Here is a 15,226-nt window from a genome sequence, read left to right on the forward strand (position 1 = left end):
GCAATGTGATGATACGCCAAAGTATCATATTCTTCTCCTATTTTGCTAAAAATGGAAGATTTAAATATTGGATAATACATTCAGGTGCTTCTTACCACATGACTGGAGATATTCATGCTCTCTCCAACTACCAAGAGATCACCATATTCAAACTTGTTACACTTACTGTTGGATCTCACTTCAGGATTGTTGGAAATAAAAAACGAAGGTCTCCAAAGATATTCATCTTTTTTTTATGCCACATGTTTTCCAATTAGATTACAACTTACTTTCAATTAATAAACTTACTCATGACTTAAATTGTGTTGCTGAATTCCATTCTAACTCTTGTGAATTTCGGGTTGTGAATTCGGGGAAGGTGATTAGCAATGCTGAATTCCATCAATGTTTATACCTGCTGAAGGATAACTATTCTCTTAACACATAAGTGTCTTCTTTACCATATTTTTCTCATAATACTGTGTATGATGTGTCTGAGTCTGTTGAAAATTAAGTTTTATTATTGCATTATTATCTTGCTCATTTTTTTTTTATTATATTGCAATGTTATACCACGTCTTTATTACTAAAAAACTCAAGTTTTATTAGTTTGACACCTACTAATTGGCTAAATATACTCGTCACTATCTCAACGCAAATCCTTTTATCCTTTCTCTATCATCTATATTTACATTTGGGGGTCATCAAAATTGAAAATAATTAATGGAACTAGATGGTTTACCTCCTTTATTGATGATCACACTAGAATAAGTTGGATACTCTTCATGAAGGAGAAATATGAAACTAGACATATCTTTTAGTCATTTCATAACATGATTTACACTTAGTTCCAATGCAAAATTGAGATTCTCAAAATTTATAATGCAAATAAATACTTTAACTCAATCCTAAACCCTACCTTGTAAAGAATGATATCATCTATGTTAGTTCATGTGCTGAACTCCACCATAAAATAGGATAACTAAGAGGAATAATAAACATTATCTCAACTAAATGTAATGAGTGTTACTAATGTAATGAGTGTTATATGTTTGAGAATAATATTTTTAAGAGAGTTAATCCCATACATATATTTTTTGGAAGGTTATGGGAAATGCCAAATGAGATACTATTCATGATCATGTTGCAGAATGTACATATAAATTCTCTATTATATTGGAATTTAATTCATTCACTTTAAACCTTATTAATTTTCTTTTTATATGACACATGATTAATTGTTTCCATGTATAGGGTTTATCTAATGTCATCTTTCCTTAAATGTGCCGTGGGCTCCAAAAATTCCGACCGTTCTCTAGGTCTTTGCATTTATTTTATTTTTTGTTTGCTGAGAGAGCTTTGAATGGTTAAATTTTTCAGCAAATTAAATTGTAGATATGACACTCCCCAGAGATTTTACCCTCATTTGCGAGGATATTTTAATATGAGGTTCGAGTTTTCCCATAGGTGCAAGCCCCTATAGTTGATTACCCCTCCCAATAATGGGATACCACTTTCGATTAAGGCTAGCCATTAACAATCGAATATTCAATATATAATAACAACATACTTAAGATTTAAGTTTCAAAATTTATCACTTGAAGTGGATGGTGGGGAGTTCCGGGTCATCGTGGTCCCTGATCCACTTTGTCTGAGGAGGTAGTTGACCTAACCTGGCCGAGAGATTATTTCCAGCAATCACATGTTACATCGTCCAAGAGAGGATGTTCGTTTAAGGAGACAATATCAAGCGAACCTTAACTAACAAAATACTTTATGACAATCAATTGTACCTTTATGGTTCATAACTTAAATGATAAAAAGCCATTGAGAACATACGGGTTGCGGCTATGACTGTAATATAATATTGTCATTTGACGACAACCATCTAGTTTGAGGGCTCTGGTCATAACCACTATTTTGTGGTGTCATTTAGCAGCATAATCATGCAGATCGAAGACTCGGGCCACGTTCTTGCTGTCATGCAATTGCTTTGATTTTGAATATAGGCATACACTTGATATGAAAATCGCTCTTGAATTCAATCAAAAGTTTCACCCTTGATAAACTATTGTGTAGGGTGGCTGTGAGTTTGTTTTAAGTTTTTAAGTGATTAATTTTGCTTGAATACTGATTTGAAACTTAATCTTAATATTGATTAGAAATTAGCCCTTATGGTTGAGATTTTTAGTCAACACGTTCATCATTAGGGATTTAAACATTTAAAAATTTTATATTTGAAGGCCATTTGATTTTTCTTAGTTTAGGATTTTAGGATATAAGTCATGTTGGTTCCTGCCCTTATAAGGAGGATGATCGAATTAGGTGATTTAGAATTGTAAATTTTTATCTTTATGATTCAGACATTTATTAGGACTTACTAGACTCGTCAACTCTAGTAGTTTGTTATAAGTTTTTAAGTGATTAATTTTGCTTGAATACTGATTTGAAACTTAATCTTAATATTGATTAGAAATTAGCCCTTATGGTTGAGATTTTTAGTCAACACGTTCATCATTGGGGATTTAAACATTTTAAAATTTTATATTTGAAGGCCATTTGATTTTTTTTAGTTTAGGATTTTAGGATATAAGTTATGTTGGTTCCCGCCCTTATAAGGAGGATGATCGAATTAGGTGATTTAGAATTGTAAATTTTTATCTTTATGATTCGGACATTTATTAAGACTTACTAGACTCGTCAGCTCTAGTCCCTAAATGGAGGAAAATCAGATTAGTTAGATGATACTTACAACCTTGTTCTATAGACATGACGTCTCGATTGAAATCTTGCATGATTTGTCTTGAATTTGATTTCAAATATGAAGAGTTTCAGCTTTAGAATAATTATAGAATTTCTCAAAGACTTTTGCATGCTTTTTAAAGCAAAAACTATTTTGTGCAAGTTTAATTTTGACCTGTGCAATTCTCAAACCATTAAGTTTAAACACTTAATTGATTTGGTGGAGCACGTGCGGGTCTAATTCATGCATTTGAATATTTTGAATAGTTTTATATGCTCTAAAGACTGATACAAATTTTAGCTATGAATTTATCATATCATTTACATCAAGAGGCACATGCAAGATTTTGAAAATATTTATAATTGGCTTGCTTATGTAGACACCCTAAAGCATGCATAACTCAAAAGTATCTTAAGTGTTACTCATCTAAATCTTAAGGGTAAGGTTCACATTTCAAGTTATTGCATTGACTTGAGATAAGCACGAAATTTATATAAATTTTGAAATGATTCAAAGCATAAACTATTTGTTAAAGTATTATGATTTTGGGCGTTAGAAAGATACCTTCTTCTATCTACTTAGAAATTAGAATTGCAGATAAGGTGATGAGATTTTAAACTTTCAAAATTCCCAGACTCGAGTTATTTTTGAACCCCATAAGCCTAAATTTGAAAGTTATAAATTCCAATTATTTTTAAGCTCAAAATCCAAAAAAATTAAAATTTAGATTTTTTTAAAATCTAAAGAGTACATTTTAAAAGCTCAAATCCTATATATTTTTGAATCCTATGAGCCTAAAAGTTGTAGAAGTTCAAAATTTTCAAATTAGTTTAAAATTTCAATGATTTATATATATATTTTTTATCATTATTTCGTAAGTTCAAGAACTCAGGATGTTAAGTTGTTTATAAGTCAAAATCACATAAGATTTCGGCAGTTTGCTGGTGTCAACCACCGCTAGGGAGCACCAGGAGAATGCCAGTCTTCGCAACTGTTTAAAAGACTCGCTGGTTATTGTCTTGAAAAGTTGTGATCGAAGAGCAAAAATATGTATTTAACTCGCGATTTTGAAAGATGCAACGAGCCTTCTAAATCACAATCCCTCTTTCTTAAGCAGTATTTTACTTTCCACGAATGACACTCAATTTCTAAGGACGGATACTCACATTTCTCAGGATGGTTATTTGAAACCCTAATTTTATAAAAAATAATTTTCAAACGAGTCAGTGATTTTTCTTGAATAGTACTTAATCCCAAGGATGGATAGTCACACTATTGCCCAAATGTTATACATTTTTGAGCCTCAACGGTGTTGCTGCCAACGACAATAAAATAAGAGTTGAACAAATTTTTTTACAACAATTTATAATAATAAAATAAAATAAAAACTAAAGCAAAATGAACAGTAAAGTGGGTTGGGTAGTTGCTCGGGTAGAGTGCTTTGGTTTGTAGGAGGGACGACTCGAGCCAGGATTGTAGAGTGGGCTAGGTCTCGCAAGCAGATGCAACACGAGTTTCTCCTTCATGTGACTGGGAAGAAGAGAAGGCTTTGGGATCGCGAGGGAGGAGGATGGTGTAGGGGCGGCGTTTGAGTGGGAGCGAGGGTTGTCGGTGTGGAGAGAGCGACAGGGAGACGAGGGAGTACGACAGCTTTGGTGGAAGGCTAGGGCAGAGAGGCTCGACGACGTATGCTAAAGAAGGAAAAGGGAGGGTCACGTGCATGGGCTTCAGTTAGGAAGACAAAAGCGGGTGGAGGGTTTTGGCATAGGGGGCTTTGGCTCTGTCGTACAGGTTGAGCAATGGACGATGGTGATCGACAATCGTATCAATTTGTAGGCAGTGGAGGATCGAGCGGCTCCATGCGATCTCGAAAAGGGGGAAGACGAGAGTGCGGCTTGGATGCGGGGAAGGCGATTGGGAGTCAAAGGAGGTGAGGTTTGTGCTGTTTGCTTTGTTCCCAAGGAATAAGTGGTGAGGGCTTGTGCGGTTTTCAAACTGGCGAAGAAACAAAGGGGAAGCGGGACATTTTATGCTAACCGAAACAAAAGTCCCAGCAGCCAGAGAGCACCAACGAGGGTTTTTGTGTCTGTTTGTAAGTCAAAGAAAGTGGGAGCAACTATTGGGCCCAAAGTGGGTGAGTTGGCGGGAAAGGGTAAGTTTTCCCGTTAAATGATTTAATTTTAAATATATTCTTTTTTTATTTTAAATTTTACGGTCAACACGTATACTTTTCAAAGCTCTTGTTGTGCTACTTGTTTTCGACATTAGTTTTATTAACTTCCAAGTGATCAGATTTTTTGTATTATTTTTAATATTATTTTTTATTTAGTATTATTAGATGGGAGTTCAAGTAACATTACATTCTAGAGCTTTATTGCTTTTAAACGCCCGTCATACCATAGGTTTTTTGTATTTGCATTAGAAAATTTACATACATTGAGTGATGCTGATACTCCAAGGCATTACTTCGCAGATGCTTCCACGCTATTTATGCCATCTTATTTTAACAATGAAAGCGAACTTCGTTGCCAGGACAGGGTTTGAAACATGCTATTAAAACCTAGATAAGACTCAAATAAACCTTACTTTCTTTTTCATTTTTTAGCTTGCTCCCTCATCTTCAGTTTCTTTTTTTTTTCTTTAATCTTGAATCAAATCATTATGCATACAAGATCAACTCAAATCTTACCATATTTAAAAGTAAGTCCTAATTAATGCAATAAATCTAAACATTTTTCAAAAGGACAATTCATTATAAAAAAAAAAAAAAAATTTAAAAATCGTATGTTAAAATAAAAACTTTGTAAATCCTAAGCTTTTTTCTTAGCATGGTACAAAACAGCTTTTTGATATCGCCTAATCTTACAAGACACTGAATAAATGGAAATATATTGGGTTTATGCGTTTCTTCTAACACAAATTTTCATGCAGACCATTTTTCTTTTGTTTTTCCAATGATTGATTATTAGCACAACTCTAGGGTTATAATTTCTACCTTCTTTTGTGGTTCCTAATCTCTAACAGATTGCTGATGATACGCCTAATGAGTATATAATGAAGGCCATCATTAAAATTTGCAAACCGCCAATATTTTTTTAACGATTGCATGTTCCTCTTTAACCTATTCTGTCTGTAGATGTTATCACTGTTGGATGTATATACTAGGTCTTTTGGTGCTTGAATATAATATATATATATATATATGTATTCATTCTGTAGTTGGTGCAACTCTTTTTTTTTTGAATTTCTTACTTTACTCTTTTTTCTTAAAAGTCGTCGTTCTTGCAGCCTTGGGTATTTGCACAATACATTTTGCAATTTGTTTTTTTTTTTTTGGATGCAGCGAATGAAATTTGCTAGGCTTTCAAGTGTATCAGTTTCACTGTGATTTTTATTTTGTATTTTTTATGCTGAAAGGGCACATTGGTGTTACTTACCTTTTGAGTCGAGCTTTTAGAAGACATCCAGTCATTGTGCTTCTTTTATTTCCAAGGAAAATCGAATGTGTATATCCATGGAACTGGTTACTGCAGTATTGGGGGACCACGGTCAACGACCTATTGATGACTATGGTATGCTGATTTTCTAAGCTTTTGAGATAATTTGGTATTCATTTGTGCCTTGAGAAATCACTAATTGGTAGTTTTTTGTACATATTGTTATCTGAGTTATATATACGACTAATTCATTTGACCCATCTGACACTAGTGCATGTTTTATTTGATTAACAACTTATTTCATCTTTAAAAGTATTCATATAGAATACACATTTGAAATATTGTCTATTTATTTTCAAATAATGTCTTCATATTTTTTAAAAGTTGTATATAATTATATTTTTTGCAACCATTAAAACAATAGATGTCATTATTTCAGATAGGATATCTTGACTCTCATGCACTCTTAATTGTCTAAGATAAAAAAAATGCCCCTTTACATCCTCCAATGTGCAATTCTTATTACGTTTTTGCGTTTACCAATTTAAGCAAAAGGGAGCACTTTCAAATTGTAGTGATTGCATCTAAGCAAAACTTTAATGCATGTGGTAATTGTGGATGTTTGCTGTGTTGAATTTTAAGTCTTAATTTGTAGTGGATGATCTTTTCACAATAAAAAATGTACACCAATCCACCATTGTTATGCGTTATGTTTAGGTATTTTTGTAGATATCTATAAAGCACGGACACAAACACGGGGACACGATATAATATGATACAACGACACGACTTAATTGGAAAAAATATGACACATTACAACATAGACACATTTTTTTATATTTAATAAATCAATAAAATATAAATGTATATTTTTAATATTTTCTTCTAAAGAAATCACAAAACAACAAATACAATCATCAAAAAAACTTTATAATCATAAAAGTTATTTTTGAAAATATCAAAATTACATTCAAAATATCAAAAATTATCAATACACTTAATACCATTGTCATTCGTAATAAAATGAAGCAAAATATTACATATTGCAAAATATAACAACATAATTATCACTAATTGGAGTTGATGCATTCAATATTGGTGTCATCATTTGTGCAATTGTGCTAGCTTTATTGCCCTCATCAATGACACCTTTAGGGCTGTCAAAAAAGCTCGTTCGCGAACAGCTTGTGTTCGGCTCGTTTTAGCTCGAAATAAAAAAAAAAATTATATAACTATTTATATAACAATATATTACATATATTATTTATATAATAATATATTATATATATTTATATCTAAGTTTAAATCATAACACCTCATGTGACAATGTGGTTAGTGCCTTCTTTTGTATATATTTGGTCCAGGTTCGAATTCCACACTTTACATCTATTTTTCTTAATTTAATTTTAATGAGCCAATTTCAAGCTAAACACGAGCCGAACACGAACACAAATATTTAAATCGAGCCGAACACGAACACACTGATCACGAGCCGATTTCGAACACGAGCCGATTTCGAACACGAGCCAAGCTCGAACACGAGCTATTTCGAACGAGCCGAACACGAGCCAAGCCTGAGCTCGCTCAAGCTCGGCTCATTTACAGCCTCAGACACCTTCTCCTTCATCAACAAAAAACATTTTTTCGAAGCACGACTCATCAAGAGAAATATTAACAACTTCAAGGATTCCAATATCCTTCATTGTAGCCAAGGCATCTTTACCAACATCCCATAATTTTGTGTGCCCCTGAAAATATTCTGGGCTTCTCCTAAACATAATATGGTGATTAGTATGAACAAATACTAAAATCTTCACCTCGCTACGAGTAATTTTATTCCTCTTAAGTGAATTGATGAAAGAATATGTACTCCAGTTTCTTTCACAACAAGAAGTTTAACACAGTTCAACCAACAATTTGAAAGCTAAACTTTGCATTTGTGGGGAACTTGCTCCATAAATCATCCAATATGCCTTCCCATCCATAATAGCTCTAGAAGCTATGGGGTCATGATTAGAGAAGCACCACTAAATCCAAAGAAATTAGCAAAATCCAAATTAATAATAGACAATTCTTCATTGTTTGAGAATATCCTATTTAAGCATTTTTTTCTCTTAATTGAGATCTCCATGTCCTTATGTGGGGTAACACGATTTGAAGCTTCACTTAGCCAAGCATGACTATAATGTCTAATAAAAAATACATTTAGAAGTGACAAAATTAATATATGTTAGGATTAATAAAGATTAACATCAAATCAAATAATACATGGGCTTGAGAGAGTGAGCTAAACAACTAAGAGGAGTGTTACTTTTATTCCATTTTTCTACTTAAATCTCATATACAACTTTATAAAAATTGAAGTCTTCGTTGTCTCTCTTTCCCTCATGTCGATATATAATGACCTTTCACCTATTCTATTATCGAATCCCACATATCGTAGATAAGGTGAAAACAAGATTTATCTGTATTAGCCAATCTTAACATGTCGTATATAGGTTCTGTAAAATCAATAACATTATTAATTCATAATCCAAGATTTTTTTTCTTCACAAATTTTACCCTGTTTATAACATCTTCACGTTATATATTTTACTTGTCACTGATCACCATTACTTGTAGCCCATGTTTTATTGCTTTAAATCTCCTAAGATGACTATACTTGTTGCAAAACGGGTCTCTGCAATGACTAACATTTTTAGCTTCAAAAATTTATTGAATATTGATAGTCTCATTGCATGATTTATAATAAAAGCATTTTAAAATTGACATATCCTTCAATGTCAATTATCCAGCTGCAATGCTCATAAGTTCTCATTTCCTTTGATATTTTTTTGAGCATATAGATTTTTCAATGCTAATTTCAATGTTTGAAAAACACAAGGAGTCCAAAAAATATGAGGATATTGAGCTTCAATCAATGCTCCTGCAACTCTGCACGCATGTGCATTATCAGTGATTATTTGAACTATTTTATTTAAACCTACGACCGCAATTACTTCTTTAATGTCATTGGCAATTTTGAACTTATCTTTATATGCTTTTTCACAATTAATAGCTTTTATAAACATTGGTTCAAATTCCGTGACGCCTATAAAATTAATGAGAGGACTTCTTTGTGCATCTGTCCAACCATCAAAAACTATGGTAACTCCTATCTCATTTCAAGTCTTCTTTATAGGTTCATGCGGTCTCTCAACATTTGCTCTTTTTTTGAATTAAGGTTGTTTTTAACAAATCATAATCGGGAGGAATATATCTAGGGATTGCATATGAGAGCGAATTAAAATTATATGGATTTCTTATCAAATGAAATGGAAGAGTTGCAAAATAAAACATTCAAGCAATTTCATCATGCAAATGATCTCTAACTTGCAAATTAAATGCTCTTTCTATAACACTATTGCTCGACATTTTTCTTTTCTTGTGATTATAATGGTAACCTATGCTTTAAATAAATGCCCACTTGCCTGAGAGCTACACAACTGATTAGAACCACTTTCCTTGGGGCCGAAAGACCGAATTGAAACCTTCTTAAATGCAACATTCTTTTTCTTCTGTTTTGCATCAGCATCTAACTTCTGTATTTCTTGAATTTGTGTTGAAGTCACCTTAGAACATGCTTGACTACAAACTCTAGATTGTCGAATCAAGTGTTTTCTAACTCTAGAATATGTTCCTTTGAAATTTCTTTTGACAAAAAAAAAATACTGAAATCTACGTTGCCTCCTGCTCCAATTGATCTCAGTTTCTCAAATTTGGGAAATATGTTCATAAAGGCTTTGTCTTGTCCTCAATGGAATTGTTAGAGGCATTTGCATTAGCCATTATTCTATTAATCAATTGCACAAAATATAAGCATTTAAAATTCACACACACATATATATAATAATTAGTAAAAATATATTGGTATATTTACATATATAATTCAATCAGAAATTTTGATCTAAAAAATAATAAAATTCGAACTTTCATGGTGATTTCATGTGGGAAAAAATATGCAAGTGGCATATTTATTTAGTTATTGCAGTACATATATATTAATCTAATTTTATGGGCGTAAATAGGCTCAAACTAAATCTTAATACAAACAGTTTGATTTACTCAATTATTATAAAATTGGGAAATTTACATATATACCACCCAATTATTATGCATTAACATCCATAACACCTAAACTTCAATTATTACATACAGACCACCTTCTCTATGCATAAAAATTTGCATGTCACTGTTTAAATGTCAAAATGGTGGTGCTTTTGATGTGAAGTGATGGATTTGAGTGGTATGTATGTAAATGCCCTAAAATTGAAAAATAAAACCGTTAATTTGTTTAATAAAAAAACTGCACTTTCTTATATCCTGTGCCTCCCATCGAAAAAAAAACACATCGAAAAGAAAATTGCAAGTTACCGCACGCGTGGATCGTCTCTGGCTCCCGTCGCCTCTTTAGATTGTACCTAGTCGAGTGTAGAAGCTCTGGATAGCGAGGGAGTTCACGCGGAAGCTTTGTATCGTGCTTTGGATGATTCCCTAGTTGCATTCGAAGGTCAAAATCATATCAAAATTTGTGTCGCTTTGATCATGGCGACTCGATCAGCTCGATGCTCGACGACGATGATGCTTGCTTTGGCAGGCTGATGCGAGGCAGTAGAAGCTGCTGCGAGGCTTTGATAATATCACAGCACCTTCAAACGTCCTAACTTTATTATTATTTTTTTTTGACGCTTTGGATTCAGCTTCGCCACTCGATTTTAATTCTTGTGTCTGCATCTGGTGTTGAGCGGTGTTCGAGCCATGTCGAGAGAGGTGCCCTAGAAGGCAGAAATGTCAACACATTTATTTAGTGTCAGAGGCGGTATCGGCCCGTGTCCGACACGTGTCAGACACGGTACGACTTCTATTTGGGAATGTCGGTGCTTTATAGGTACATATGCTACTAATGTGGCAAATCATTTGTTCGAAATCTTATATAATTATTTTCAAACCGTCTTGCTTTTCATATCCTTTGATTGGTTTTCAAAGTAAGAACATTACATGATGGGTAAAATTGGTTGAGATGCAATAATATCATCTTTATTAGCTTTGTCGTAACTATTTGGTGTCCTTGTTATGAATCCTCATTTCTTATTTGATCACGATAAGTGTTGTGTGAGATATTTATCATTTGCTTTGCAAATTATTTTGGACAACTTTTAATTGTATAACCTATGGTCTATTAATTTTTCTTCATAATTCTCTAACACTTTTTTGTCATTTCGTCTATCTTTTGTTTTATGTACCCTAGCTACCCAAATTTATTTCACTCTAAACACTTTTCTAATATAATTATTTATAATTTTAACGTACATCATTTATGACACTATCAACTTAGATGCTGATATATTTTTTGTAGCTATACTTTCTCACCGACTTCTTGTGATTTCTTAACTCCATAAGCTTCTCTTATCCCTAAACTCTCAAGGCAATTCTCTATTTTAATTTTTCAAACTTAACTATAAAAATTATCCTTATCAATATCTTCATTTTTCTTTATAATGGAGTCAAGATACTTAAACATATGACACATACATATCAACTAATTTTGTAATAGTATTCAATGATAATTGTTAACATAATTTTAATAAAATTACATATCACATACTCAATGTTTATTGTGCCAATTTTAAGGCTCATATCTTCTAATTATTTTCATAATTATTTTAATTTTTCACTTATTTTCATGGATATCTCACCAATTGGAAATATGTGATATACTTGAAGAATACAATTATGCATCTCGGATATACTTCGTAAATCTCCAAGATTATTTTCAAGATGTTCTTGACTTAATACAAATTGTTGATGTAAATATGTAGTAATTGAAAACTCATGGGCCATTCCTCAACTATTTCTAATATTGATTAACACTACACTAGACAGATTTAGTGATGCCAATGATTTAAAAAATAAAGGAACCAACTTGGTGGTTGGCTTGCTACATTTTATGCAATGCGTTGCTTCTTGAGTTAAGAGGAATCATTGACATTTGTAGATGAGAACAAGAAGAGCAAGGGTAGAGATGATGAAAGCTCCTTTTTTTGCCTTTGACCTATAATCATTTCCATAGAGAGTGATTTTAATTTTCTATAGATGGGTGGTGCCTCATTTTATTTCAGTGGCTATAACATTTATTTATAAATAATCAAAGAAAATAAGAAAATTCATAGAACTATGTTGCTGGTCACACTAGGAAATGAGTCATGGAAGAAGCCATATTCACGATGCTACTATAGTCTTACATAAAAAAAAAAGTTGTATGCATGTATTTTGTCAGCCTTTTTAATGGTTAGCAGAATTTTATGTACACAGCATGAAGTGATTTATGTACTTAACAGAGTTAAGGAGCACTAAATTGGTTTTACAAGTTATTAAATTTATTCATCATTGTTTAGTTATGTAATTATAAACCATCAACTCTTATTTGTATAAATAGAGTTATACGGATAAGGCCAAATATTTAAATTAAAATCTAATTTAATCCATGAAAAGCATTTAAATTCAAACTTATTGTTATTCAAAGTGGCTTATAAAACTCATTGATACACATGAAATAAAGGGCATGAAAAGACCTGAAACCGACCCTATTCAGTTGTATTGTGGCTTAATTTGATTACTTATAATTAGCTTTTTGTTGACCAAGTATTCTTGATTAACATGAATTTAGTCATCCATGAGATTAGGGGTTTGTTTTTGTACTTTATCATTGGTCATCTAGCTATCGTCAGAAGGTAGCATGCCTTTTTACTAAATTAGATATCGGTTCTTAATATTATTTTTCAAGTATTCATTTAAAATATCTTCTTGAACATCTAAATAAGCAAGTGAAATTGGAATGATGAGATCTCAAGAGGCAATGGACTATGGATGCATTTGGTATGATGACGGGCTGACCGTGAGATTGCGAAACGCACTGTCAGTCTGTTTGTCTTGCGTGTCGCAGGCATAGCAGGGTCGTTGTGGGACTGAAATCGCAATAGCCTATTGGGGCTCGCAACCATCCGTGGGCGTCCGTGGCGGGCTTTTTTTTGCGGTTCAGGAAAAAATGTTTCCTATTTTACACATTTTTGTTTCCAACATTTCTTCGCAATATCCTCGATAAAGGATGAATTAGGGCATCATTCATATTGGTTTCTACTACGATCTTTTGTGTGTAGGTTGGGATTGTTCTCTGATTGCTCTTGTTTTTTCTCACTTGACTTGTGAAACACGTAAACCCCTGACCTATTTCCGTAACTCCTGATATTCTATCTACTTTATTACTCTCATGGCTTCATCTTGATAGTTTTGGTTTGATTTTTATTTTCTTTGGATTGTTTACAGTTCAGTGGTTTCCACTGAAATGGCTAGCTTAGATATACCATATGCATAGAAGGGAAATATTGTTTTTATTTCAGAAATATCTGCAACACAACTGATGCACAGTTGAACTAACTAAACAAACATACAACTTTACCCACTACAACTTCCTCATGCCAGCTTCTTCTGCAGCTGCTGCACAACTACTCCTTCAAAGAGCCCAAATTGTCCCAAGCGGACCCTATGACAAAACGTCTTTTGGTCAACAAGCTTGGAATTAAAAAATTTTTAGACCTTAGAAAATATGCAGAGCTCAAAGTTTTAGGTCGTTTCTCAATAGTTGGTATAACAACTTGTAGAAGCTATATTCTATACTTAAAGGTTGGACTAGGAGTAGCCTTTGTATTCGATATAGGCTTGTAGGACTACGTAGATGAAGCATCAATATCTTTGCAGGGAACATAATAGAGATGATTTTGAACTTTAGGTGTAATAACTGAAACTTTTTCTTATTAAAAAAATAATAAATAGGAGTCGGTTAGAGGAAATGCACTTCTTTCCATGAAACTTATTGCACGCTTCTTTCACACTTTACCTATTTGAACCAGAGAACGAACGAATTGTTGTTCCCTAACCGATCGTTCTAGGAGATGGAAGACAGGAAGGAGGCAACAATAAGGAAGAAGAGAAGGGAGATTGAGAGAAGTCATCGTGTACCATCTCTTACCTGTTTCGACTTCAAGCCCTAGTCGAAGGAGGAGAAGTTTCGTGTTTGTGAAAGGAAGTCGAGCGACTTGGCGTTGTGCTCTCATACAAAGGAAAAGGAAAGAGGGGACGCTCTGCGTGTGTGGTGCTAAATTGAACCACTACCGAAGGGGAGGAAGGAAGGGGGGTCGAATGGCTCTGGCATTATGCTGTGCTCACGTAGAGGGAGATCGAGGGAAGAAGATCTCAGTGTTCTTTTGTGTCAAGATGAGGCTGGAGGGAGGAAGAAGGGGAGCTTCGTGCGTGTTTGTAGGGTTGTTGGCTAAAACATAACAGGTGAGTGTGAGTAAACTATGTATATAGACACAACACCCACACACACACACACATACATATATACATACATACATACATATATACAATATATATATATATATATATATATATATACAATAGTTATACTAATTCATCCATGTTGTCCCGCCGCTCTGCTAGGGTGCCGCCCCATGGCGAACCCTAGCATTTCGTTTTGATCGTCACTGCTGCCCCGATCTCCACTCTCATGCGTCCGTGCTTTGGTGGCATCGATTGCGGCATAGAAGCTCGACCTGCTTGCTGCTTCGTCCCGCAGCGCTGCTTGCCAGATTTTCGCGGGCCTTAGCTCGCCCGCTCGCCTGCGCTCGTTGTTCCTTCGCGCGCAGCAACGCAAGGCTCCTCCTTCAAGCCCTACGACGCCACCGCTTCGTGCGCTGTTTCGCGCCCTACGACGAACTGCGGCGTGCGCTGTTTGTGCTGATCGACGGCGCCTGAATGACATCAGCGCGTTCCTACGCCGCCGCCAGTGATAACCCCGACTCCGCCCCTCTTTCCAATATGTTTCCACAACGATACCATGACAATTTTGCGCTTGGCATTGAAACCAGATTTCTCAAAAAAGCTTCTCGTAAAAACGACAAACCTGCAGTCTTTCTCACTGAAGCAGAGATCTCCACCCGAGCTGGGCCTTGCCGACTGTTCTTAGGAG

General features: G+C 34.1%; 1 protein-coding gene across 1 annotated transcript in view; it reads left to right on the forward strand.

The window, feature by feature from the left end:
• LOC110023611 (tRNA ligase 1) overlaps positions 1–15,226 on the forward strand; it is a 146,469-nt gene that overhangs the window by 20,053 nt on the left and 111,190 nt on the right. The window contains 1 exon segment of the mRNA XM_020723101.1: positions 6,216–6,294. Coding sequence (XP_020578760.1) covers positions 6,216–6,294 — 79 coding nt within the window.

This window comes from Phalaenopsis equestris, unplaced genomic scaffold, assembly GCF_001263595.1.
Source record: "Phalaenopsis equestris unplaced genomic scaffold, ASM126359v1 Scaffold000224, whole genome shotgun sequence".
Taxonomy (NCBI): domain Eukaryota; kingdom Viridiplantae; phylum Streptophyta; class Magnoliopsida; order Asparagales; family Orchidaceae; genus Phalaenopsis; species Phalaenopsis equestris.